This window comes from Hesperophylax consimilis, chromosome 31, assembly GCF_061612785.1.
Source record: "Hesperophylax consimilis isolate HC1 chromosome 31, BYU_Hcon_1.0, whole genome shotgun sequence".
NCBI classification, from domain to species: domain Eukaryota; kingdom Metazoa; phylum Arthropoda; class Insecta; order Trichoptera; family Limnephilidae; genus Hesperophylax; species Hesperophylax consimilis.
In genome coordinates this window covers 2,505,219-2,531,135 of record NC_142866.1, presented here as the reverse complement: position 1 = coordinate 2,531,135, position 25,917 = coordinate 2,505,219, and the positions used below count along the sequence as shown (strand labels likewise).

Genomic DNA, 25,917 nt, shown 5'->3' with positions numbered 1-25,917 from the left:
ATCTAACTCCTAGGTGACGAGTCGAATTGCCGACGTGGCTTCCCGTACGTCGGAAATTCAAAAAGTGCCGGAAACTAACATAGCCACACGCAAAAATAGAAACCAAAGATATTAGAAGAACTAGATATGCTATGTTGGCCGCCGGACCGTAGGCGGAGTACTACCTAATTAGGGTACTTTGAATACTATCGGGACGTGTACGCACAGAAATCTGTTCTATGTATTAGTGCGGATACCTTAGCGTAAGCGAAGGTGTGCAGTAGTATTGGTGAACAAAACCGGCGACACTGGGCAAAACAATTCCACACAGTATGAACTGCTCATAGCACATCTCGTTCTTCTAATATCTTTGATAGAAACCAACGGCGATTCAACAAATAACGTAAGTGGCCAGGTGAAAGTTAATTATGTCAGGAGAATAATTATTCGTATTTAATAATTATTATCGTGACAATTTTTTAGTATTAATGAATGACTCTATCCTGAATTCCAAGCATAAATCTTTCTATTTCTGCGCTTAACTCTCCAATGCTAAACCATTTGTTTGATGACAATTTGTCAACATACGTTTAGTTGAGATAATTGAAGTGTTTTGCGTGTAAAATTTTATTTTACCAGGAATCTACGAGTAATAATTCCTGGTTGGGATTTAAAAAAATGTTAATCCAATCATATTTTTAGTACCATTTTTTACAAACTCGAATATGGAATCCCTCAAGGGTTTAACCTGGGGCCCACTTTCATTTTATTTAATTGTGCAAATAACTTAGCCAAAATATTTTAAACTATAAAGGTAATTAAAAATATTCTGAAAGTTAATTTGGATTAATTCGTTAGTACAAATGGCACGAAATATTTTATTTTCTTCTAAATACACCGAAGCGCCAAAGAAAAGAGTTAATTTGAAAATATGTGCGCAATAATATTAGCTTGATATGAACACAATTATAATAAACACCAAATAATAATAATTGAGAAAAGTATTTAAAAAAATAGAACGCTTTTGTCATTTATCATTTATCAATAATACATAAATGATCAATCAGATGTGGTTTCGCTATTTTTTTTTAGAATGTTACATATTTTTAGTATTAGGAGTAAAAGAAATTACTCGTGATAGTAAATTGTGTAGCTACTGTTAAGAAAATTTTATGTTATTGTGGTTCTAAAAATGCTGGAGTTTTGAAGCAACTGGAAAAAATATTACAATAAAAGGGCTTCTTATATTTTGAAAAAAAAATCTCCCCAGTTTACGCTTCTAAGACCTTCCGGCTCCTGTAAGTTCCTAAATGCCAATGATATTAATAATTTGTTGAAGGATTTGTAAATGTCAGTATCACTAGAAGTAAAAAAAAATTGGCTGTCTTTAATGCTTGATTATTTTGATCATAACATCCTAACAATTTTTTTTTTTGATTCAGATCAACGTGTAATTATTCGAAAGCTTGCACAAAAATCAGACTTTAGTTATTTAAAACAGACAAAGAGACTTAAAAAAAATTAACTAATTTTAATTTATTAAAAAAAGACGAAGGTGTCATACTTGTATATTATAAATTACAGTAAGTTAAACTTTTAGTACCTATTAATAACCAGGGTCGGCCCTACGCGGGTGCAACTGCGCTACGGGCCCCGAATTGTCAAGGCGCCAAGGCGCTGATAATACTTATGCCAGTCCTAACACATCACCCTTGACATTATTATTCGCTCAAAGGCGTTACACCAAAATACCATCATCATCATCCGAATATTATTGATGACAATGATTATCTAGCTAGACTTCTGGTTGTTTTGACAAGAGACGTCAAAATTTTACTCGTTCCAGGCGTGGTTTCGCTAAACCAATAACTTTAAAATTCCATGTTTATTAGGAATTATAATTGTAAAAGACTAAAGCTATTTTTTATGAAGTTATTGAATTTTTTAAATGTTAATTATTTAAAACATTGCATTTTATGTAAAATGTGTTTTATCGATTTTAAGCCCTATATTACCTATAATTGATAATATAAATTGTGAACTAAATGCAGTGAACCACGCTGTCAGTCAGGCGAATTATTTATCACATCGTTAAACGCCGGTTTTAGGTCTACTACGTAATAATGCAAAATCATGTGTTTTGGATTGAAAATTTGGTCGCCTAGAAATGTTACAGATGCCTTAATTAATTACTGCGAGTTGAACACATCTTGGCCTTTGAAACAATCGAGTATTTTTTAGATAAGTCTTTTTATAAGCCCAGAAAAAAATAATGTATAAGGCACATGCTTTAAAGTTCAAAATCTCCTACTTACGAACTCATTTTCGGTTGTGATTTTATTGTATAATGTTGCAAATTAAGTTTTTCATAAAATGATCAGAAAAAAACATTTATCCACACAACATCCACAAAATAAAATAAAGGCACTTTTTGGCCATGTTTTTTTCTTTCATAAATCAAAACAGGTGGATGGTGTTAAGGAATTTAAACCTTATCGCCATCTACGTAAGGGGTGTTATTGATAACGGTTCGATTTAAAATATTACACGAAGAATTGCATCGCCAATGGAAACAATTATATGCCAAAAATACAAAATGGCGCTGATCTTTGATTTCATGGCCATCAAATATGCATCAAAATAATAAATTCATCAATTTTATTGAAGTAAAAGACTCGATGTATAAAATTTGAATGAGTGGCCAAAGTGGTGATAGGAGGGCTTATCGGAAGGTAGCCACTGATTGGCTATAAATAAATAATACCGACATAGAGACACAAATTTTATAACATTCGTTTTTAAACTACAGCTATACACTATGTTTCAACATAGTCGCCATTTAAATTCATTCATTTGTCATAGCGTTCCACCAATTAACAAATTCTTTCTAAATAAAACTTGACCACTTGTCAGTGAAACCAATCTACATCGTCATCGACGTATTGGGACCCCAATCAACTTCTTCGCATTAGTACAGTGGATGGACGAAAAAATAAGTGTAATACAAACATGACGCGATGGCCAAGTGAATCAATACTCAAAACGGGTCATGTATGTCAGAATAATAACGAAGGTGTACATATTTATGAGGCAATTTATAAATGTGAATGAAGCAAGGAGTGTGAGTCTTGAAAAATATATTTTGCGATCCATCCTCGTAGCCCACCAATGCGTGGAGATACTGTGATGGTTTGATTAGTTAGTTAGTTCATTATCTGAATATTTTATTTATTTACTAATTTAAACCCTTGATTAGCATAATACAGTGTCAACAGAAGGAAAGGAAAGGGTTATTTAAAACAACAACAACAAAATTAATAAACAAAAACGTAAAAAATGAACATAATACATGATGTAAACAATTTTCTATCAAGATGTACATAATATGAGAAAAGAAAAAATAAATAAACCAGTATTAAAAGTGTAAACTAAGTTAAACATTAAAAATTTATTCGTAAATTTTAAATTAATAGGAAGTCATGGAGGTTTTATTCAAGTTCTATTATTATATCATCATCGGCCAGTTGCTTAACAAAACTGAAATCTTGACAGAACTAAAATATAACCTTCAAATCAACTTTAAAACTTGTTGAATTATTCAAATTCTGTGTAACAACCCGTCCTTATAATAGCAAAAAAAATTTTCGTAGGAGGCGAAAATTATAAACCAAAAGTAGAAATGTACTAACAACGCGTAGCATGTGCGTTTCCCGCCCGTGCTTGATTGTAAAACACACACATATAAACATAAAAATGCATCAAACGAATTGCTCAATTACAAACCTTTCATCTTGTTTATTTGGCGCTATTTCCATATTTTTTAAACATTGTACCGCTACATAATTTTGCGTAGCTACCTCCATGTTTTTGTATTTGCTATAATTGAATGTAGAATAATTATTTTATGAAATTCCTTAAAACTCGATCACCTCGTTCAATCCTTTGAGAAATTGAAGTATGAAAGAAGAGCATCTAAATTTTTGATAAAATTTTCGTTCATTCAATAGAGAAAGGTAATCTCCCGCCGCGAGGAATCTCTCAGTACCTTTGGAAGGGGACCAACTATATATTCTCCACTTGATTTACAGTGTGTATCATACTCTTCTTTGCGTTCAGTAGAAGATCGGCTATCTTTATATCAAAATGAAAATTGTAAGTTCAACAAAAAGTTTATTGAAGTTGAATCTGTGTGCATTTGTTTATCCACTCGAGCGATTTTTTTATACATGCAGATTAAAAATTACTCTTTCGTTCATTAATCGACATTAATCACAGTGATATTTGCGAACAATTTTTGTATTCAGGTACTTGTGGCTTTCTTGTTCGGCATGGCCTCCTGCGGGCGCCTGGACAGCCAGTACCTCCCCCCTAACCAGGGCGGGGGCGGGGGTGGACAGGGCGGCCACCAGGGAGGCCAGTACTCTCAGGGGCGCGGACCCCAGGGTGGCCAGTACACTCAAGGGGGCGGTCATCAGGGTGGCCAGTACTCTCAAGGGGGCGGTCATCAGGGTGGAAACTTCCGCACAGCTGAAAACGATGTCCCCATTCTGAAGTTCGTGAATGAGAACAACGGAGATGGTAGCTACAACTTCAAGTGAGTTATAAAGTATTTTTTTAATCTGCTCCTGTTTCTGAATTATTTGTATTCTAGCGCAAAATAGTATTATATTCTTTCACTAAAATTGGATTTTAGGATGGCTTCAAAAAAAAAATTATGTTTTTTTACCAACCGACTTCTGTGTAATTGTTTTTTTACTACTCAAAACTTTTGCAATTGTTATTTATTTTTTCAGGATTATAATATTTTCTTTGAATATTGATGGAAGCGTCTTAATTAATAATGTATGTTTTTAATGAATAATTCCTAAACTTTTGCGCTTCAAAATCATGCCACTTTCAATTAATACTCTTGTTCAGTCTGTCTCAAAGTGCCCCGCTGCCCTATTAGAATGTTTTGAGGGGCAATTATCAAAGAATTAACTATTAACAATTCTTAAAATTTCTAAACAATCCGTCATGTTTTACAAAACTCAAAAGGTTTCCGAGCTAGTTAACAAGCGTGTCTGTATTCAATCATTTGAATCAGTTCTCCAAAATCACATATTTTTGTACTTGCCCTTTAATACTTCAGGATGATATAAACGAAAACAATTTTTCTTGACCGTTTTAAATGACGTGCAAAAAATTATTGTCAACTTATTTTGACATATTTCAATGTCTTCCATTTCGTAACTTTTCGAATGATTTGGAAATATTTCGTGAAGAAAAATTCGAATCCATCCTTTCAGCCTTAAAAAAAACTAAAAAAAAATCATGCGATGTTGGTGGTTTCTTTCGAGAAAAGAGTAATTTAATAGTAACTTTAGAAAAAATAAGTTTTTGGTTTGAAACTGGAATTCCACCGATATCCAAGAAATATTTCAAGGTTGCGTGAACGACAAAGTTGACAGGTGATTTAGGCTATGCGAGTTTTTTTTTTGTTTTCAGCCGACATCATTTAGTGCATATTTTTCATCCATATTGTGTGAATTTTTTGTGGGGTTGAAGTGGGGCATGATACAATTTAATAAGGTTGATAAACACTGCTATAGTTAAACACTTTTACATGGTTCGATTTGTGCCTTCCGGTCCGAGAAGGTTACATAGTATTTATTGTGCATTCATGAAGTATTTTCAAGATATACATACAGATATTCATGTTTCAATGTGAGAAATGTTGAATAACCACACAAATAGAGCTGCTAGCGATAACTGTTATGATTGGCTTACGAAATTATTACTCATTAAAGTGTGTTAGCGTTAAGTACAAAAAAAAAAAGTTTTCCAACCACCGTTTTTTCAATTTTTTTGCGAAAACAATTGAAATACGGTTGGTATTCTAATTGGAGGTTGTGGAAGATACCTTCTTGAGCATGTGTGATGTTTTTTTTTGCTGATATCATTAATTGCTGATAGCCAGTAAGTGATAAAATATATTTTACCTCACTCATTCTGAATGCTCTCCCTTACTCATTGGCTAACTGAAAGCGACTGACAAAATCTGGCGGCGATAAAAAAACACATTCATTCGTATGAATGTACCCTTTTCTGAGGAAAGAAAAGTCTTGTTCATTTAATAAATAAGTCATGCCTACCAGTATGTTAAAATTTAAATAGAAGATTTAACAAATTGCTTTTGTTACAGCTATGAAACTGGAAATGGAATTCAAGCTCAGGAGTCCGGATATCTGAAGGACGCTGGAAGCGAACACGAAGCGGAAACCGTGCAGGGGTCTTATTCCTACACCGGACCTGACGGCCACCAGTACACCGTCACCTACACGGCTGATGAGAACGGCTTCCACGCACAGGGGGACCATCTCCCCACCCCTCCCCCCATCCCAGAAGCCATCCTCAAGTCCATCGAGCTCAACCAGAGGGAAGAGGCCAGCAACCACGGATCTTACGACCAAGGATCATACAACCAGGGCTCCAACCAAGGATCGTACAACCAAGGATCACACCAAGGATCATTCAACCAGGGATCAAACCAGGGATCTATCAACCAGGGATCGTTCAATAAGGGTTCAAACCAGGGATCTGGTTTCGGACAGAACCAGCAATCTTTCAACGCTCAATCTGGATACAAATACTAGATTCTAAATCTAATCTTTTCACTGCTGTCAACTTTTAAATTAGTGTACTTAGCTAAAGTTTCAATTTCATAAAACAAACATCAAATAGTATTCATGCGAAGTAAAAAGGTGAATGTTTTTTATCGTAACTGACTTTATTAATTTTATTTGACTTACTATTCAAAGTTTGCACTTACCATTTCAGTTATTAATTTCAAGTAATTGATGTAAAATATTAAATTCTATTACTGTATGAAAGCCTATTTAAACCAAGTTAAGTTTATTCTCTTGAAAGTTGTTGTGACAAGGAAAACCGATTGCGATATATTATGAATTGGTGTTATTTATTATAGGTTATACATTTTTTACCGAATGAAGTATTATTTGAATAAAATTATTTTTGTGTACACAACTGCATTTTCTATTGCATCAACAATTCCTACAGAAACATTTATAAAACCAATTGAATAATGGGTTTTGTTAATGTTACTTTGAAAAGGTAACCTTTTTTGGACAAAAGGTATGTTTTCCTGCATTTTTCTGCAACTTTGTTGGTTTTTAACATGCCTGTCTCGCTGGGAAGAGTTCTCTTGTCAAGAAGGAATTGGCGCTATATAAATAATTTAATACTTGATACTTTGAACTCAAAGATAATTTACCAAGTTATATCAATTGGTTTTTAGTAAATGTTTAAAAAATATATATTTATTACAAAAAGCAACAATATTATCTTCAATACAATAAGAAATAAATAATACAACATAAGAAAACAACACAAACTATTTTTTGCAGCGAGCCCAGTGTGAAAAATAATTGTTTAAAATCTTCGTTCATGATTAATGTGGAATTCCTCAAGGATTCCATCTGGGGTTCAATTTTATTTTATTTTAATGTGTTAATGTCTTAGTCAACCTATTTGAAATTGTAGGGGTTATTACAAATACTTAAATCAGTATGCCGTAAATATGTTATGTATTCTGTAAATTTATTTAGATCTACATCACTGTACAAAAATGGTAATAAAAATCAACTCACAAATTTTAGGAATACACAGAAAATAGTTTTAAAATTTAACACTTGTTTTATTTTACATTTATCTAAAAGTAAATTAATTTGTTTTGATTATGCTAGATTCATTTAAAATTAACTATTTCATAAGCATGTGAAACTACTCTTAATCTAATGGTGTTGGTACTGTTCAGGAATAAACGATGCAATGGTGTTTCAAAAAAATGTGTATTGTATGCTATTTTGAAAATAAAGTCACAAGTCCAGGCTGTACTAAGGCTAATTGGTGATACTCTATGACTTTAAGTAGCGACCATGTTGAAAAATAGTGAAAAACCGTTTTTTTAAAAGGAATTTAATAAAATATTTATATCAATAGTGTTTTTTTTTAATAATTTATCGCCAAACGGTAGTTACTTTCCGAACAGTCCTTATTATCAGTGGCACTATATTAGACAGTTGGCACGACTTGTGTCAGTCTACGCAGGTGAGATGGGCTGACTAATAATTTGAAGAGAGCTGCGCCGAGAACCACAAGAATAGATAAATCTGTATAAAATTGATTGATTTAGGATACCAGAAAGCTCATGAAAAATCCGTGTACGAAATCAAAGAAATTGTTTATTTTTTAAATTGCGTTTTTTGAACTACAAAATCTCCACGTATTAGATTTTTATCTACTAGCCAGTCATCCCACTGGTTCGGTATTATTGCAAAATGTCAGAGTTCCATGCGAACCAGTCAAAATCAACACGCGCTGTGTCTACATGAGATGGTTTTGATGGATTGATTACATTCAGCCGCAGTGTATAAAAATGCAGTGTGGTCAGTGCTCAATTAAAACCAAGCATTTTATTTATTTGCCGCGGATTATCAATTATAAAAAATTTATATAAATTCCTCTGCCACCTTACGTCGACAAACGTACGTGGGTTATTGAGAGTTAATTGATATTGAGAATAAATTTTAATATTGGTAATAATTAAGGACAATGTTTGTAATTCTATTCAAGTTCTGTTATTATAAACTTTAATAGTGAATAATCAAAGTTTAATGCATAAAAGAGTGAATTTCAAATAAACAATAATATAAACTCAAAAACTTTACTCAACAAACCTAACCTTTAAAACCTAATTTGTCAACATCATTGTTTCAGTTTAAAATAGTGCAAAAACAAAAAAACAAAAACAAAAAAAAACAACAGTAGAAATGAACTAAACAGTGTTTCCCTGATAAATTCAACATAAATAAAATAAAATAACAATTATAAACTTTATCTAACTACCTAAAACTGATCAAGAACATTATCTAGTGTCAAATAGTGTTTCATATATTAAATAGACGCAAAAAGTGATTCTCAAGGCAAATCCATGTGATCTTAAATTATAATCTGATACATTCAACTACAATATAAAAAATCGACACTTAAAAAAAAAAAAAAAAAATCAGAAATCATTCGTTATAATTTAAATAATTATTTATAATTTGTCGTACTACGCCATCTATCGACAAATGGACCAAGCGAAACCAGTCATCTACCGAGCAATATCTTTCAAAAACTAGAAGTAAACCAATAGATGTCACTACAGTGTTAATTTAATAAAAATATAATTATGGAGGAATTAATAGAAAACATAAGAATCGATATTAATAAAATAACAACTGTAAAAGACTCGAAATTAAAACAAAGTTTGGAAAACAATATTAAAAAGCTGGAAGAAGCAATAAAATGTGAACAATTAAAACTACAAAATAAAATAATTCAATTGCAAGACAAATTAATTGAACGTAACGACCTACTGGTAGAAAAAATCGAAAAAATTATAGATAAAAATACTAAAGCACCATCCTATGCCCAGATGACCAAAGAAAAAAAACATTGGACAAACGAACCTAATTATGCCATTCTTATATCGGCAGAAGACAAAAAAACTTCGGAAGAAATTGAAAAATGCATTTCTGAATCCATATCAGCCTCAAAATTAGGGATTGGAATAAACAGCTTAAAAAAAACAACAAAAAATCGGATTTTGATTACTTGTCCGAAGAAAACGGACGCCGAAACATTAAGAGACGAAATTAATAAAACTGAATTTGGCATAATCGCCAAAAATATTGAAAAAAAGAAACCATGCATGATAATTAAAGGCGTGAGTGCTGAATACAACGAAGAATGCGAAGAAAATTTCATGAATGACATTATTAGTCAAAATCAAGATATCAAAAATTTGAATCAAATTAAGGTGATGAAATTAAAAAAAAACAAGAAGAGTGACAAACTGTGTAATGTTATTATCGAAACAAGTGCCCAAATTCGTAAAGAACTAATTGAGAAACAGCGAATAAATATAGGCTTCATAAGAGCCCATATCGAGGACTGCAACCCACTGATGCATTGTTACCATTGTCTTGGTTTTGGACACACCTCTATCAAATGCCTTAACAAAATAAATAAACCAAGATGCATGTATTGCAGCGAAGAACATACATTCAAGGATTGCGTGAAAAAGGACAAAACCCCAAAGTGTTTCAACTGTACCAAAACAAATACGATATACAAAACAAATGTAACTACGGACCATAAAGCAAATGATGTTAAATGTACCCACCGAAAAAGAATGATGAATATGGAAATTCAAAAAATTGAATACCAGTAATAAGAAAAAAAAAAAAAAATAACATCAATTAATACATTCGACAAAATGGATGACTTTATTAACATACAACTGGAAAACAACTTCAAAATCAGTGAATTCAAGAGTCATAGTGCAAAAGAGTGTAACGATATCATCACAGACAAATTCCTTGGTATAGAAATAATCCACCTTAATATACGTAGCCTTCAAAAAAACATTGAAGAATTTATTCTCAATATAAATAATCTTCAAGTAAAGCCGGGAGTCATTGTGTTAACGGAAACGTTCACAAATAGTGACTCACCACATTACAATCTACACGAATATACTTACATATAAACAAACACAAATATTAATAAAAATAGTGGAATAGTGGTATGGGTACATAATAAATTTAACATTGTAACATTTTTGGAACACAATATGGACTCAACAAACTGCATAGAAATTCAACTTAGCAACAACAAAACGAATTATTCTTTAATAGCAATATACAGAACCCATGAATCTAATGCTAACGTATTTATTGAACAAATACGGCATATAATATCAAAATTCAAAAATAAGAAATGCATAATAACGGGAGATTTCAATATCAACATTAACAAAAATAATGATAGTAAAATTAAACATGAATACTTAAATTGTATGACTGAAAATAATTTTAAATCGTGTACTAATGAAAACACGCGTGAAATTCAAGGTCAAAAACCATCCTGTCTAGATCATTTCTGGACAAATATTAACTTAAAGGATCTTCATAAAATTAAAACCATTGTATGGAAAAATAACATTACAGACCATCATACATGTATATTTTTGTACGAAGATGGAAAAGTAATTCACACAAAAAACATGTCGATAAAAAAATCATATACCAAATTAAACATAGAGAAATTAATTGAAAATTTGAAAACGGAAAATTGGAAACAAGTAATCGACTGTCAAGAGGTTGAATCATGCTCAAATAACTTTGAAAACATTTTAGCGACACATATAGAAAATTCTAAAACGGAAATTCCAAATCGAAATTTAGCTAAAAATAAATTCTTGAAACCGTGGATCACACAGGGATTATTAAATTCAATTAGAGAAAAAAGTAAACTTTACAAAAAAACAGTTAATTTCCCAAATGACAAAGAACTGGATTGCAAATACAAAAAATACAAAAATAAGCTGACACGCATAATTAAAATCAGTAAAGATGAGTATTATAAACATAAAATAATAAACTCCGAAAATAACCCAAAAATAATCTGGAAAACAATTAATTGTGCAATAGAAAATGATAAAAAAAATAAACCAATCAATGAAATTGAAGATGAAAATAAAGTAAAAATAAACGCTAGTGTAAATCCAAAAAGATGGGCAAATGTATTCAACTCCTTCTTCGCAAAAGTTGGGCAAAACCTCGCCAAAAAAATTAACGTGACAAAAGGATCAACTACAAAACCAATTATTGAAGATATACAAAATATAAACTCATTGTCCCGATTTAAAATGATAAGTGAAGTAGATATTTTAAAAATAATTGAAAATATGAACGGAGGTTCGTCGCCAGGATATGATAATATAACGATCCAAATTCTAAAATCTATTAAAAACTATGTGTTTAAACCATTAACTCACCTGATAAATCTGAGCCTTAAAAAAGGAATATTTCCATCAAATTATAAGAAAACAATTATCTCGCCTATATTTAAAAGTGGAAACACCCTTAATGTTACCAACTATCGACCAATTTCTCTTATCTCTAATATTGGAAAAATATTCGAAAAAATTGTTAAATCTCAACTCATGGAATTTATTGAAAACAACAAAATACTTCACAATAACCAATATGGATTCCGAAAAGCGCGCAGCACACAAGATGCAATTGCAAACGTTACTTCACGCATATACGAAAACCTAGATAAGAGTAAAAAATGTTTAGGCATTTTCATAGACCTAAGAAAAGCATTTGACAGCATATCTCACTTAAAACTTATGAAAAAATTAGATAATCTGAACATTAAGGAGAATGTTGCAAATTGGATAAAAAGCTACTTAAAGAATCGACCACAATACGTCAAAATAAACAATATATACAGCGATGAAGAGACATCTGAATATGGAATCCCACAAGGAACGGTACTGGGTCCATTACTATTTATCTTATATGTAAACGGGATATTCTCACAGTCAATTCTAGGTAGTATAACCTCATACGCGGACGATACAGTACTCATTGAAAGTGATAATACATGGGAAGGAGTAAAACAAAAAGCAACAGAAGACATAAATCTACTCAAATACTGGTTTGACATAAACCTACTATCCCTAAATAGCGAAAAAACCCATGTATTGCCATTCGCAATAAAATCAAACGATATTCCACAAAATTTTGACATAATTATACACGACAACTTTGAAGAACATAATACAAATCACTGTACAATAAATTGTGCCACACTAAAAATTACAAATAAAATTAAATACTTAGGAATAATAATGGACAAAAACCTTAACTGGAAAGATCAAATTAACCTTACCATTAACAAAATAAGGAAATTAATTTATATTTTTCTGAAACTGCGTAACTTTCTATCATTGGAAAATTTAACTTCAGTCTACTACGCATTAGTACAATCGAATCTCCAATACAGTGTAACCAGTTGGGGATCCGCATACAAAACTAATCTCCTACCTATTGAAATTATACAACGTCTGATTGTTAAAATAATATTGAAAAAACCGAGAGATTATCCAACTCAACTTTTATTTGAAGAATTTAAAGTACCAAAATTTAACGATCTTATCCGAAAAAACATAATAATTCAAATAATAAAAGAAAAACAAAATCACAATTTTTCAACTGAAAGACGTACTCGTCAAAAACATATATTTCCAATACATAAATGTAACACCTCATTTGCACAACATCATTACACATTTCTAGGCAAAAAATACTTTAATAACCTACCTGATAATATCAGAAAAATCGAAGACGACAAAACCCTACTCAAAGCGATCAAAGATCATTTCAATGTAAAAAATCAAAATAACGAAATTCGCCAATTAAATAATGTAACGTCATAAATCGTTAAATTGTACATTGTTGATATACACTTATAATTTTAATATTCTTAACTCCTTAAATTATTAATAAGGATACTTATATAAATAATGTTCATCTCGTTACTCAGCATCTCTTTTAAACACAAGCGTCTGCTTCCATAAAGGAGAAACATCAAAAAATTCAAAAAAATTGTGAAAACTAATTTTTATATATCATTATTGTTAATATATATTATACTTACCTTTTTTATTAAATAATAAAAAAAAAATAAAAAAAAAATAAAAAAAAAATCGTTATTGGCCAGTTGTTTCACAAAACTGAAATAATAACAGAACTTGAATAGAACCTTTTCAGAACAAGAAAATCGTCTTGCCAATTTGAACAGTTCATCAAATTTGAAAGATGATTTTATCGTTCTGTGAAGGTTCTATTTAAGTTCTGTTACTATTTCATTTTTTGAAACAATGGCCTTTAATGATATAATAACAGAAATTGAATAGAACCTTCACAGAATTTTAAAATGAACTTCGAAATTTGATGAATTGTTCAAATATTTTCGAAACAACCCATCCTAAGAAAGTTAAATATTGTTAGATCGACCAGAGAAAATGACCGAATAATTAGATATCAGTAGATCAATTTGGTTCTGGTAGGACTAGAGATCTGAGTTCGAGTACAGATGTGACCGTTATCTTTTTGTTGAAGACTTAAAAATAAATTTCCCTTTATTTCACGGTAGATATCTTCGTTGTCGATGTCAATGCATTCTGTCAACTTTATATATATATATATATATATATATATATATATATATATATATATATATATATATATATATATATATATATATTTATCCCCTCTCGTACTATGTTGATCTCGCGCGACGGTACGCCAGGTATTTGTTGATCCGTTTGCATTTGTTGATCCACCCCGGATATGTTGATCCATTACCCAAGCTGGCATACATATGTAAATCCCTACAGATCAACTTGTGTCATCGAGATTTAGCTGTAAGCCACGCCCATTTTTCGGTCGCATATACATTTTACACGATTTATTTTTTTGATCTATATATTTCTGACAAACTTGACGGCTTGCATGCGTTGTAACTTAACCGCCAATTTCGCGCGCGTTGTCGTACTTTTTAGATCCTGTTAGTACATCCATATTCTATGAAAATGACTTTATACTTACAGAGGATAGACTGCCTCACGAGTATTTATATTGAAATGGAACTTTCGCAAACGTCAAATCCATGCTAAAAAAATCTTTTGAACTTGATTAAACAAAAATTGTAAATTTAATACATCATTTACTACGTTTCGTGACTTAGCAGGGGTGCTCGGGTTCATAGGGTGAGGTTTGTCTGGGTCATTTTATAAGAGAAATTTTGAACTTTGATTGAATAAAATTTTATTTTAATGTATCTTTTACCATCTCTCCCGACGTAAGTTTCTTGTAATGATTAAGTTGAAACAAAGCGTAATATCCATAATATGTGCCTATTAAAATTGCGGCGATTAGATTGGTGAGAATTAAATTTTACAAATTTTAAATTATGATTGCTAAAAAATCTATTCTAATTTGTTTATTACTAAACATGGCTAAAGTCATTTCAAGCTACGATTCCAACCAACGATTTTTTAGTATATGTTCGTCAATCAACAAGAGCCATAATGTCTGTACATCAGAGCCCTCGAGAACTATTACAATTATGTGTACCGCCGCCCCGGGAACCATTTATTAGATAACCAACACCCCTACCATAGGTCACCGTCAACGTTTAGCGAGATTGTTGTTTATTTCTTATATTTTTTACAACATATCCACTCAGGAGGCTCTGAGGAAAATCGTAACCCTCAGGGCCTATGTCATCTTTGTGAATGCTGTGTTGGGGGAATTTTGAAGGAAAGGAAGGAGAGTGGGTTCTGGGAAGTAAATAGGTATGATGGGTGGGTAGTAATCTGGGGTTCAGTGTGATTGAGTGATATACATAAGAATCCAACTCTCCTACTGCGTTGCAAGGCGATGCGTTGAAAGAGGACTAATCGATCCGGCCCACCACGCAGTTATTAGGCAGGCGCATCCGCCGCCAAGCCCCTCACATACCTCACCCCATAAACTCGGGCACACCTGATAAGTCACCAAACATATCCAACAACTTGGGGAGACCTATGGCAGAAGTGTAGGTTATCCAATAAATGGTTCCCGGGGCGGCGGTGCACATACCCTCCTCCCAAATTGTAATAAACGTCTACTTTCAAATGTAAAACATAATTTAAAACGTTCCTAAATGACGGCCTTCGTTATCGAGGGGTAAGGCTATCGACTAGCAATCCGAAGGTCGCGGGCTCAAATAAATTTTACTAAAATTAATTTGTACTATTTTACAATTAGTGTTTGGCAACCAGATCTGAAGAGCCAAGTACTCTCCCAACTTCCTCATCTCCTTCGAGGTTCACAATATCTTCAGTCTCACAACAACCCCAATTGAGGATGCCATAGTCTCACTGGCTCCAGACGGGAGCAGTTGGGACTCTGGTGTGGTATTCAAAACTAAAAATCTACAGCTAATTTCGAGAAGTTGAATAAAATGTTTTTAGCACGGCAAAATGGCAAAATTTCAATATTATTGTAACAATAGCAGACTAACATGTGACATTAATACATCAATGAATAACACTCATTTTACATGACCACCCAATGAGAAGCTGATTTTTTTCACAGTTTTTCTAGAACCGAACACGTGCATGTTATACTAATACCAGCTAGAGGAGAGCGTAAAACACTTCAATATTTTTTTATTTAAATATTGATAATTCTTCGATGCTTCATAATAATGTTTCATAAAAAAATACAAATCAAATCACACCACATCCAGACAAAGAAGCCGATATGTTTTTATACACAAAAAAGGTTTATTTGGATATTCTCTGTATTAAAACTAATTTCGTTAAAAAATAATACTTTATTGTGAATTTGATCAGACCTAAACTTCGTTGTTAAGATAATGCAGCTGCGTGGCCGCCCGCGCCGCGATATATCCATGCCGGCGTTCTTTTGTTATAACGACACCCTGATTAGAATACATTTAATTGTTTTGTCTTTGATTTTATAAATATTTTTAATAAATTAAAAACGGCTATGGAATTCCACGTTTTGCCACCGCGTTTCCGGATACTATTGATTACTTAACACGGCTAAATATTTCAAAACGACTTATTAACGATTCCAGAATGTACTTTATTTATTACTGTTTTAAAAATGTATCTGTTTCTTTAGACAATTTTTTTTTTATAAACTGCCTATAAACTACGTTTTATTACTTATCCACTGGAGCGATCTCTGTCATATTTTAGACCGGTCGGTGGCCGAGTTGACATCGCGTTTGGGTCCCACCCAGGCGCGGCGTAGTGTGTTCAATTCCTGGGCTGGCTAAGTCCTCCATCACAACACATGCAACATTTTCAGCTGACTGTGGTGGTAGTAGGAGATTTTCAAATATTGCCAGGTTATTCGAAACCCGGGAATGTATGTCTTTCTTTTAAAAAAGTAGTTTATATTGTTTCCGTTTTAATGTTTTCGGGGGATAATTATACCAGTACAACTCAATTACTGTCAAACTTGTTGTAAAATCAGATATGAGCGCATCAGCAGAATGCTGCCTGCTCATTACATAATAATAATAATAATAATTGACCCCGTACTACAAATAAACCCAAGTTTTTTTAAAGTTTCTGTGAGTACAGCTCCCAAGTCTTGCTCAAGTGCATGTCCGTCCGTAACACTTAGTCAATGTAATTATTTGTTCGTTGTCCTCTTTCCTAATGTGAAGTTTATATTTTGATTTTAATTAATATATTTACACGTTGTTTGGGGTAAAGTTTTATCTCATTCATAAAAAAAAACTTTTTCTTCTTCTGTTTTTATCGAGATTAAAGCAAACTATGATATTAACATATATTTGTTTTTCTTTTTTTATTACATCAAGTAGTTACGGTTCGTGATTAAACAGATTTTCTTGAGGATATATAGTGTATTACGTTAAAAAAAATGAAATTTTGAAGAGTAAGTTTAAACTAATCCTAACTAAATTAAACTAATACTAACCCCGGGGTCGGGGTCATTGCAGCATTTCACTCAATTGGTTTATGAGAATATAGCTTAATTTATATGAGATTGAAAAAAAATCATATACGAATTTGGTGGGCAGTTAAATTGTCTGACGTTGATTATAAGTATTTTTTTCGTAAACTTTATATGCAAGACGTAGAAAATGTTAAAGTCAAATTGGTTCAATTGGCTTTGGTCTCCTCTACCGATGAAGCAAGTGATTTCATTGTATTTCATTAATATTCATTGGGCCTCTGTGAAAAATTCTTCACATAAAATAAAACCGAAAAAATTGATTAAATATAATTGCATTTGTAACCACCTTGTGGTGTTTTTTTAGTATATTCCACTGAAAGATGCCGACTTCCGGTCATATTGTTTAAATAATATTAAATGTGAGATAATTCTTTTAAATAAGAAGATTTAATTTTATTTAGAGAACTTTAAAATATAACGATTTCCGGTAAGATGTGACAATAATTTAAACAGAATATTAATATTTAAAAAATAATGTTTATTCGATTTGAATGATTTATGCCAATCATTGGGACTTTCTTTTCAAGAGTTATGTGATTATAAAGTTTACGATTTTTTTAAAATCCTAATAAAAAGTGATAATCGATAAAAATTGTGTGAATTGTTGAAAGTTGGTTATAACTTATAATATAGATCATTTTGTATGTCTCCATATTCAAATTCGGAGGTATGACTTTTTTATGTGACACATCTCACTAGAGCGCCCCTGTCTTTACACGTTAAATACAGAGAAACTATGTCGCCACCCAGTTGGGCAGCGTTATGGGGCGGGTTAAGGTAGGGTCTGTAGGAATGAATTTATTAATGCGGGTCTTAAAGAGGCCCGGATTATATGGAGGAGGAAAAACAGATGCCGATAGCTCGTTCCACATGCGAGCCGACTTACGATAAAACGAGTTGGAGAAACGACCCGTTCATATATAAACAGGCTCTAATAAAATACCCCTAGAATAGACACAGCATACGCACATTTCGTCATACATGATTTTACCGCACATATGCCTCAGGGATCTCATTTCTACAGTATTCAGTCTATTTTCAGCCTTCTTCTGCCAGTTTCATGCTCACTTCCACATATTAGGGTAGGTACCAGCACTCCATTGTGGACTTGCCGGATCGAAAGAGACTGGTTGAGGGATAGGTACCTTTTGGCCATAAAAATCTAAAATGGCGGCAAAAGGAATAATGTTATATGGTATATTTTGAACTTCTTACCATCTCTCCTGATTACGCTTCGTGACTTAGTAGGGGTGGCCGGGTTCTTGATTATAATGGGTAATTATTTAAAATGGGTAATCAATGGATGATTGAACGCGGTTGGAGATAGCAAAAAACTGTCCAAAGAAGCTAGCAGTCCACAATGGAGTGCTGGTACCTACCCTAATATATGGAAGTGAGGCATGGCATCATATTCTGTCTACTTTCAGCCTTCTTCTGCCAATTCCATGCCTCATTTCCATATATTAGGGTAGGTACCAGCACTCCATTGTGGACTGCTAGCTTCGCTTCTTTGGACAGTTTTTAGTTAGCTCCAACCGCGTCCAATCATCCATTAATTACCCATTATAACCAAGAACCCGGCCTCCCCTACTAAGTCACGAAGCGTAATCAGGAGAGATGGTAAAAGATACAGGTTCAAAATTTCCTACATAACATTATTCCTTTTGCCGCCATTTTGGATTTTTGTGGTCGAAAGGTATCCCTCAACCAGTTTATTTCAATCCGGCCCGCCACGCAGTAGATGGGAAAACGCATCCGCCGCCAGGACCTAGACAAACCTCACCCTATGAACCCGTGTACCCCCGTTAAGTTATGATTTTTTTATGGATTTGTTTTTGCGAAATTTTCGTTTCGATCTAAATACGCATACATTTCTTATAAACAATTCAAGCAACACACGTCATTTTGATTTGAAACGGTACCATTTCACAGTCATTTCATGCGATATTCGACTCTAGAGACTAATACTTTGAGTTCAATATCACAAAAGATTACGGAATCACATAAAACCTTGTGATGAACAGTCCACCGATTGCCCCTTGATTGGTTCATTTAGTAAAACCATATATAGGGACACAGATCAACTTTGTCTAATAACTTCTTACCTGGATCAACATACTACGGGAATAGATCAATATATATGAGATCAACATAAGTATGCCAATTTGGGTAGATCAACATAAATTATGCATCCGATTTCCATACAAATTTTGAAAATTTTATTAACAGTATATCAAATGGTTTTTCTGGCAAACTGGCAACATTGATAATTATTGTACCACTGTTGTCAGTTCATACAGATGTATTCCATAATAGCCAAGTTATTTGGTGTTAAAGGTGGATCAACTTAGTCTAACAACTTCTTACTGGATCAACATACTACGGGAAGAGGACAATATGTATATATATATATATATGTATATATATATATATATGTGGGTGTATTTGCGGACATTTCTCTGAGATCGGATTACATTACAGCAGTTAACATACATGATGAATAGCGATCCTACCCAATCGCGATTTGTATCAGTTGTTAGCGCGGTTAACTCCAGTCCCTGAGGAGGATGGTTCAATCCTCAATCAAACCCAAACCCAAAAATTATGTCTTACATAACATTAACATCTGTAAATAAAATAAATCGTTGATTTTTTTCAGGGTTCTATTTTATTTTCATTGAAAAGTGTAATTATCAAATTAAAAATTTCATGATGGTTTAAAATCAATAAATAAAAACTAATAAATTAATATTTTTTTAATTATTGAAGACAATATTAGCGATTCCTGAAAACCTGAAACAGAAAAATCAGAAAAGTATACCGTCACATCTAGGACTCGAACCCAAGACCCTAGCCTTGCCGGGGCACAGCTCTACCACTGAGCTAATGGAACGCTATCTCCTTCGGTCATATTTAACTGTATCATACTTCGAATAAGAACTACTAATATTGTTTTCATTTTTCTCACCGCACATTTTATCGGCAACTATCGCAAGATTCAACCCGAACTAAATGTAATCTAGACAGCGTCTATTCGATAAAAATGTCTTATTTTTTCTGTGCCCCGGCAAGGCAAGGGTCCTGGGTTCAAGTCCTAGATGTGACCGTATCCTTTTCTGATTTTTCTGTTTCATATATTCTTTTAAGAATCGCTAACATTGTCTTCAATAATTAAAGATTTAATTTGAGGTTTTACTCACTAAGTTATTCTAAAAAATAATATGAATAATTTTTATTACAAAATTCCTTAAAACTCGATCACCTTGTTCCATGATTTGAGTAAGTGAAATATGAAAGAAGAGCACTAAATTCATATTGAGATCATCTGTGTACTCGTTGAGAAAGGCAACCTCGCGGAGCGGGATATCTCACAGTATGGAAGGGGACTAACTATATATTCTTCACTTGCTCTGCAATGCTTATCATACTCTCTTCGGTCCTCATTACAAGATTTACCAAATCATCTCAACATGAAAATTGTAAGATCGACAAGTAATGTTTTGTTAGGAAATTATTAAGTCAAATCAGTTTATTTATTATTTTCAATGTGCATAAAAATAAACCTATCTTAGAAATTTTTCCTTAGTTTTTTTTTGTTGATTATCAAATTTCGTGCTCCTTTTACAATGAACAACTTTAGGCGCGTCGCACGAATATATTATAATAAAATAAATTTACATTGGCTACAGCAGCTAGATTTACCCCCTTTTGGTATTGTGGAAACAGTGCGCAAATAATTTTAACATTTTAGTAAATATAATTTTCAGGTAATCGTGGTTTTCTTGTTCGGCATGGCCTCCTGCGGGCGCCTGGACAGCCAGTACCTCCCCCCTAACCAGGGCGGGGGCGGACAGGGCGGCCACCAGGGAGGTCAATACTCACAAGGGGGCAGGTATCAGGGTGGCCAGTCCTCGCAAGGGGGCAGTCATCAGGGTGGCCAGTTCTCACAAGGGGGCGGTCATCAGGGTGGCAACTTCCGCACAGCTGAAAACGATGTCCCCATTCTGAAGTTCGTAAATGAAAATAACGGAGATGGAAGCTACAACTTCAAGTGAGTTATAATAATTATTTATAAACTTTCTGCCATAAAAATACTCTCTGTAAGTGAGTAAGTATTATTTTTTGAATTTTTTATGGGAAGCCTTCCAAAAGTCCCAACTGCTCCCAAGCGTCTGGAGCCAGTGAGACTATAGCATCCCTAATTGGGGTACGTTAGGACGGAGATGAAAAAGAGGCAGGTGGAGGAGTACCTGGCTATTCAAATCTGGTCACCAAACATGGCCAAAGCTATTTCAAGCAAGGTTTCAAAAATAAATGTTTGTCTCAGAATAGGAAGTTAATTTAAAGTTTATCCACTGAACGTGTCGCAAATATACCACATATTATTTTTAATTAGTAATTTGTGGAATAACACCAATTATAAAAGTAAAAATATTTTTTTTAACCATAACCTAATAAACCATAAACCATAGTGCCAAAATGCCACGTAAAATGCTAAAATCATTAAAAATTATTGTGAGCCTATAAAACTGTGCGAGGAACTTAAATGAGTAAATTCCGTAATATTTCGTTTGCGGCTATCAACATATATTTTAATATCCAATAAAAACAGTTTGGAAAAATATCAAATATTTCGTAGATTTAAATTTAATAAAAAAACAATTTTCGTTTGCACACAAAAATATTGTGTCACATGTACCTATATATTTTTCGTGAATAATGGAAATAATAAATATCGAGCTGCTAGCGTCATCTACCGAGAACGCTTCAAAGTGCTTAAATATATTCAACGTAATTTTATGAAACTGTTACACATATTATTAATCGGTCTTTGTGAAACATTAAAAAGTAATCAGACTTCAGTAAGATTTAAAAGCACCCAAACCGACATTTTTCGATGAAAATGGATTTGTGCCTTCTCGTACGACGTTATTCGGTCACAAACTATGATCGAGGAAATGTGTATATACTCAGATATCGGATTCTAATATAAGAATCCATGCATGTACTCGTTAACATAAAAGTATTAATTGTTTATTTACACATATTTGTTACAGCTATGAAACTGGAAATGGAATCCAAGCGCAGGAGGCCGGCTACCTGAAGGGAGACGCGCAGACCGTACAGGGCTCATATTCCTACACCGGACCTGATGGACATCAGTACACCGTCACCTACACGGCTGATGAGAATGGCTTCCACGCGCAGGGGGACCATCTCCCCACCCCTCCCCCCATCCCAGAAGCCATCCTCAAGTCCATCGAGCTCAACCAGAGGGAAGAGGCCAGCAACCACGGATCTTACGACCAGGGATCATACAACCAGGGCTCCAACCAAGGATCATACAACCAAGGATCACACCAGGGATCATTCAACCAAGGACCAAACCAGGGAGCTTTCAACCAGGGATCTTTTAACAAGGGCTCAAACCAGGGATCTGCTTTCAGACAAAACCAACAATCTTTCAGCGCCCAATCCGGGTACAAATACTAGATTCTATTGATCTAATCTCTTCGCTGCTATCAAATTTAAAATCTATGAACTTAACCTTTAGCTGCAAATTCGTGAAACGCAATTACGTAATGTTATGCATGTGAGGTTTATGTTTTATGGATATTATTGCGATGTACCTTGTTGCTCACTGTTCAATGCTCTCAATTGTAAGGTTAATTTATTTGTTATGATAAAGACACCTTTGCGTTGTGATATATTATTATGAATAGGTGCTGTTTATTATGGATATGTGCTATGTATTAAGGATAGGTGCTATTTATTATGATTAATTTCTCAAATTGAATAAAATTACTTATGTATTTAAACATTTTGCAGTTATCAATGTACGAATTCCAATTCATGGTGAAACCCTTGAGGTCAATCCAACCACAGCGCAAAAGTTCGTACGTATTCGTTAAAAGTCTAAAAATTTTTTTTTTCTTAACTGGAAGTCTAAATCGGCTTCTGTTGTCGGATATTTTTTTATTTATTTAATATTTGTATGTTTTTTACAATAAATATACAATTTATGCATATTATACAGTGTTATAAAGGTAAATAATAATAGCTTTTCCTCACCATAAAGAGACGAGGCTCTTGTGTTTGGTGAGTGAATCCTAGCTCAATTATATGGAATCATGTAAGTAAGTAAATAATATATTTGCAAAACCAAAGGGATAAGTATGGAATAGGCAAGATTTATCAATAATACAGTTTCAAGATTTGAAGGAAATAATAATAAGAGTAAGATATGGACTTTTATAATAGTTTTAGGTAATTTTTTAATTTTATTTTAAATCCGAAATTTTCCTGAATATCTTCAATATTTTTTAGATATTTTTTTTTTTTTTTTTTAAAAGAAAGACAAACATTCCCAGGTTACGAATAACCCAACAATGTTTGAAAATCTCCTACTGCCACCACAGAAAGCCGAAAATGTTGCTTGTGTTGTGATGGAGGACTTAGCCAGCCGAGGAATCGAACACGCGACGCTCGGGTGAGACCCAAGCGCTATGCCCACTCAACCACTGACCGGTCATATAATGGAAGGATGTTAAAATATGTTATACCTAGATAGAGATATGTATTTTGTGTGTGCTTTGTATTAAGTTTTGGGATTTTGATAGTTTTTATCCAAGACCCTTTAGAGAGAAATATTTATTATTTTTTTGGTAAGAGAGACTTCAATGTTATCATTAAAAATATGTGACCTTAAATTTTATCAAACAAGGTTCCTCAGAAGTTATACGTGAAGTCTACCTTAATTTTAATATTAATAAATTATCTTGTATACTTATTTGATGAAAGAGAGGTCTAACTATTCTTAGAGAATCTGAAAATACTAGTATAAAAAACTAAAGTAGGGAAAAATATTACTTTAAAAATGATAGTAGAATTCAAGATTGCCTTACGTTATTAAGCCTCCTAAAAACAACAGACAATAGATCAGGACTATATATTATAAAAAACCTAGATGCGCTTCTCTGTTAACTTTGGCAGCTATTGCTGGTCTGCAACCTCGTTTTTGCCTAATTTTATGTCCTCTGTTTTGACTTACCAAATAACCATCACGCCGTGGTCCGGCAGGAGTAGGTAGATGGATTAGACAATATAAACACAACGCTGTTTCGGTACACACTCCTACAAAATCTTCTGTTATTATGACATGTAACTGTTTCCCTCGGTCGCGCCATGTCTTCCTCTGACATTACCGACGTCTATTACCATAAATAATATAATCTCCTTACTCTACCTTTTTAATTTATTCCTATATTATAAAGAACAAATTACAGTCTTTGGAGCACAGGAGGCTGCTGGGAATGCCTTCCTTGTTCTACCAGGATTTTAATCAAAGATGCTCCAAAGAGCGTCATTGACAACTACACAGCAGGTAAACACCCAAATAGCCAATGGTAACTGTACGGCGATATTTGCTCTACTTATGTGGAATGATTTTCCGGCCACCGTGTTTCCTCTAACAAATGGGCCTCATTAAGACCAAAACCATTCGCCACCCAGTATCCCAAAAAAATGACCATTTGTATGAAACATCCTGTACTAAAAATACACAGAGTTATATAAAAGGTAATATATTATAATAATAACGGTGACTGGATAAATCATCAAAATGATAATTCATCATATTTTTAAAAAGTTATATGAAGTCATGGAAAGTGATGAAACAAAAACTTTATTAACTGGGTTAAGTAGGTTAAGTTAGGTTAGGTTAGGTTTATATTTTTTTTCATCGTTTCTAATCACTTTATATCACTTTTTAAAGGTGTGTTGAGTTATCATGGAACCGTTTAATTATAAACCATACATTTTAGGTTTTTATTGTAATTTCAAATAAGGAATACAATTTCTACGAAAAAACGTCATTATCTCTGAGAAAATTATTTTTTAAACTTTATTCGGGCAGATAGGTACCATAATATTGAAAAATGCGAATAAGAAACTTCAAATAAACGCGTTGATTTAACATTTAAAAACTAGTCTACTGAATTATTAAAACAGAAATGGAATGTTAAAATAAATTTACAGACATATGAAATGCAAAACGGTCGAGTTAAGATATTCAATATTCTAATCTGGATTATATATTAAAAGGCCCACGGGCGTATATAAATGACAATAAAAAATAGCAAAAATGATTAAAGTTTTTATATAGTAGGGTTGGTTATCAGAATTTAATTTATAACAAAAGTAGTTACCACCGTTACATTAAGCCCGTGTCCGTTATTAAATTTATTGAAACTGTTTACATCAGACCTATTTAATTGGAAATTGTACATGTAAAATAATATTTCCGAAAAAATCTACGCATTTGTTTAGAAGAGTGTCTATAGCGGGCGGACGGTCACCGGATTTAGTCTTTTTAAATCACAGCACAACCTCGTTTCCATTTGCTAATGTACCAAACCAATACAATAATTAGGAATAACAGAATGTTTTAAGATTTTCATTTAGTTTAATTCAA

The 25,917-nt window shown here is 33.0% G+C and overlaps 1 protein-coding gene across 1 annotated transcript in view; it reads left to right on the top strand.

Annotated features, from left to right (window-relative positions):
* The window catches only part of LOC149409341 (uncharacterized), a 71,993-nt gene that overhangs the window by 18,990 nt on the left and 27,086 nt on the right, over positions 1-25,917 (top strand). The window contains exons 9-13 of the mRNA XM_089649778.1: positions 4,284-4,573; positions 6,164-6,543; positions 20,895-20,923; positions 21,212-21,495; positions 22,502-22,924. Coding sequence (XP_089505904.1) covers positions 4,284-4,573; positions 6,164-6,543; positions 20,895-20,923; positions 21,212-21,495; positions 22,502-22,924 — 1,406 coding nt within the window. The remainder of the gene's footprint in view (positions 1-4,283; positions 4,574-6,163; positions 6,544-20,894; positions 20,924-21,211; positions 21,496-22,501; positions 22,925-25,917) is intronic.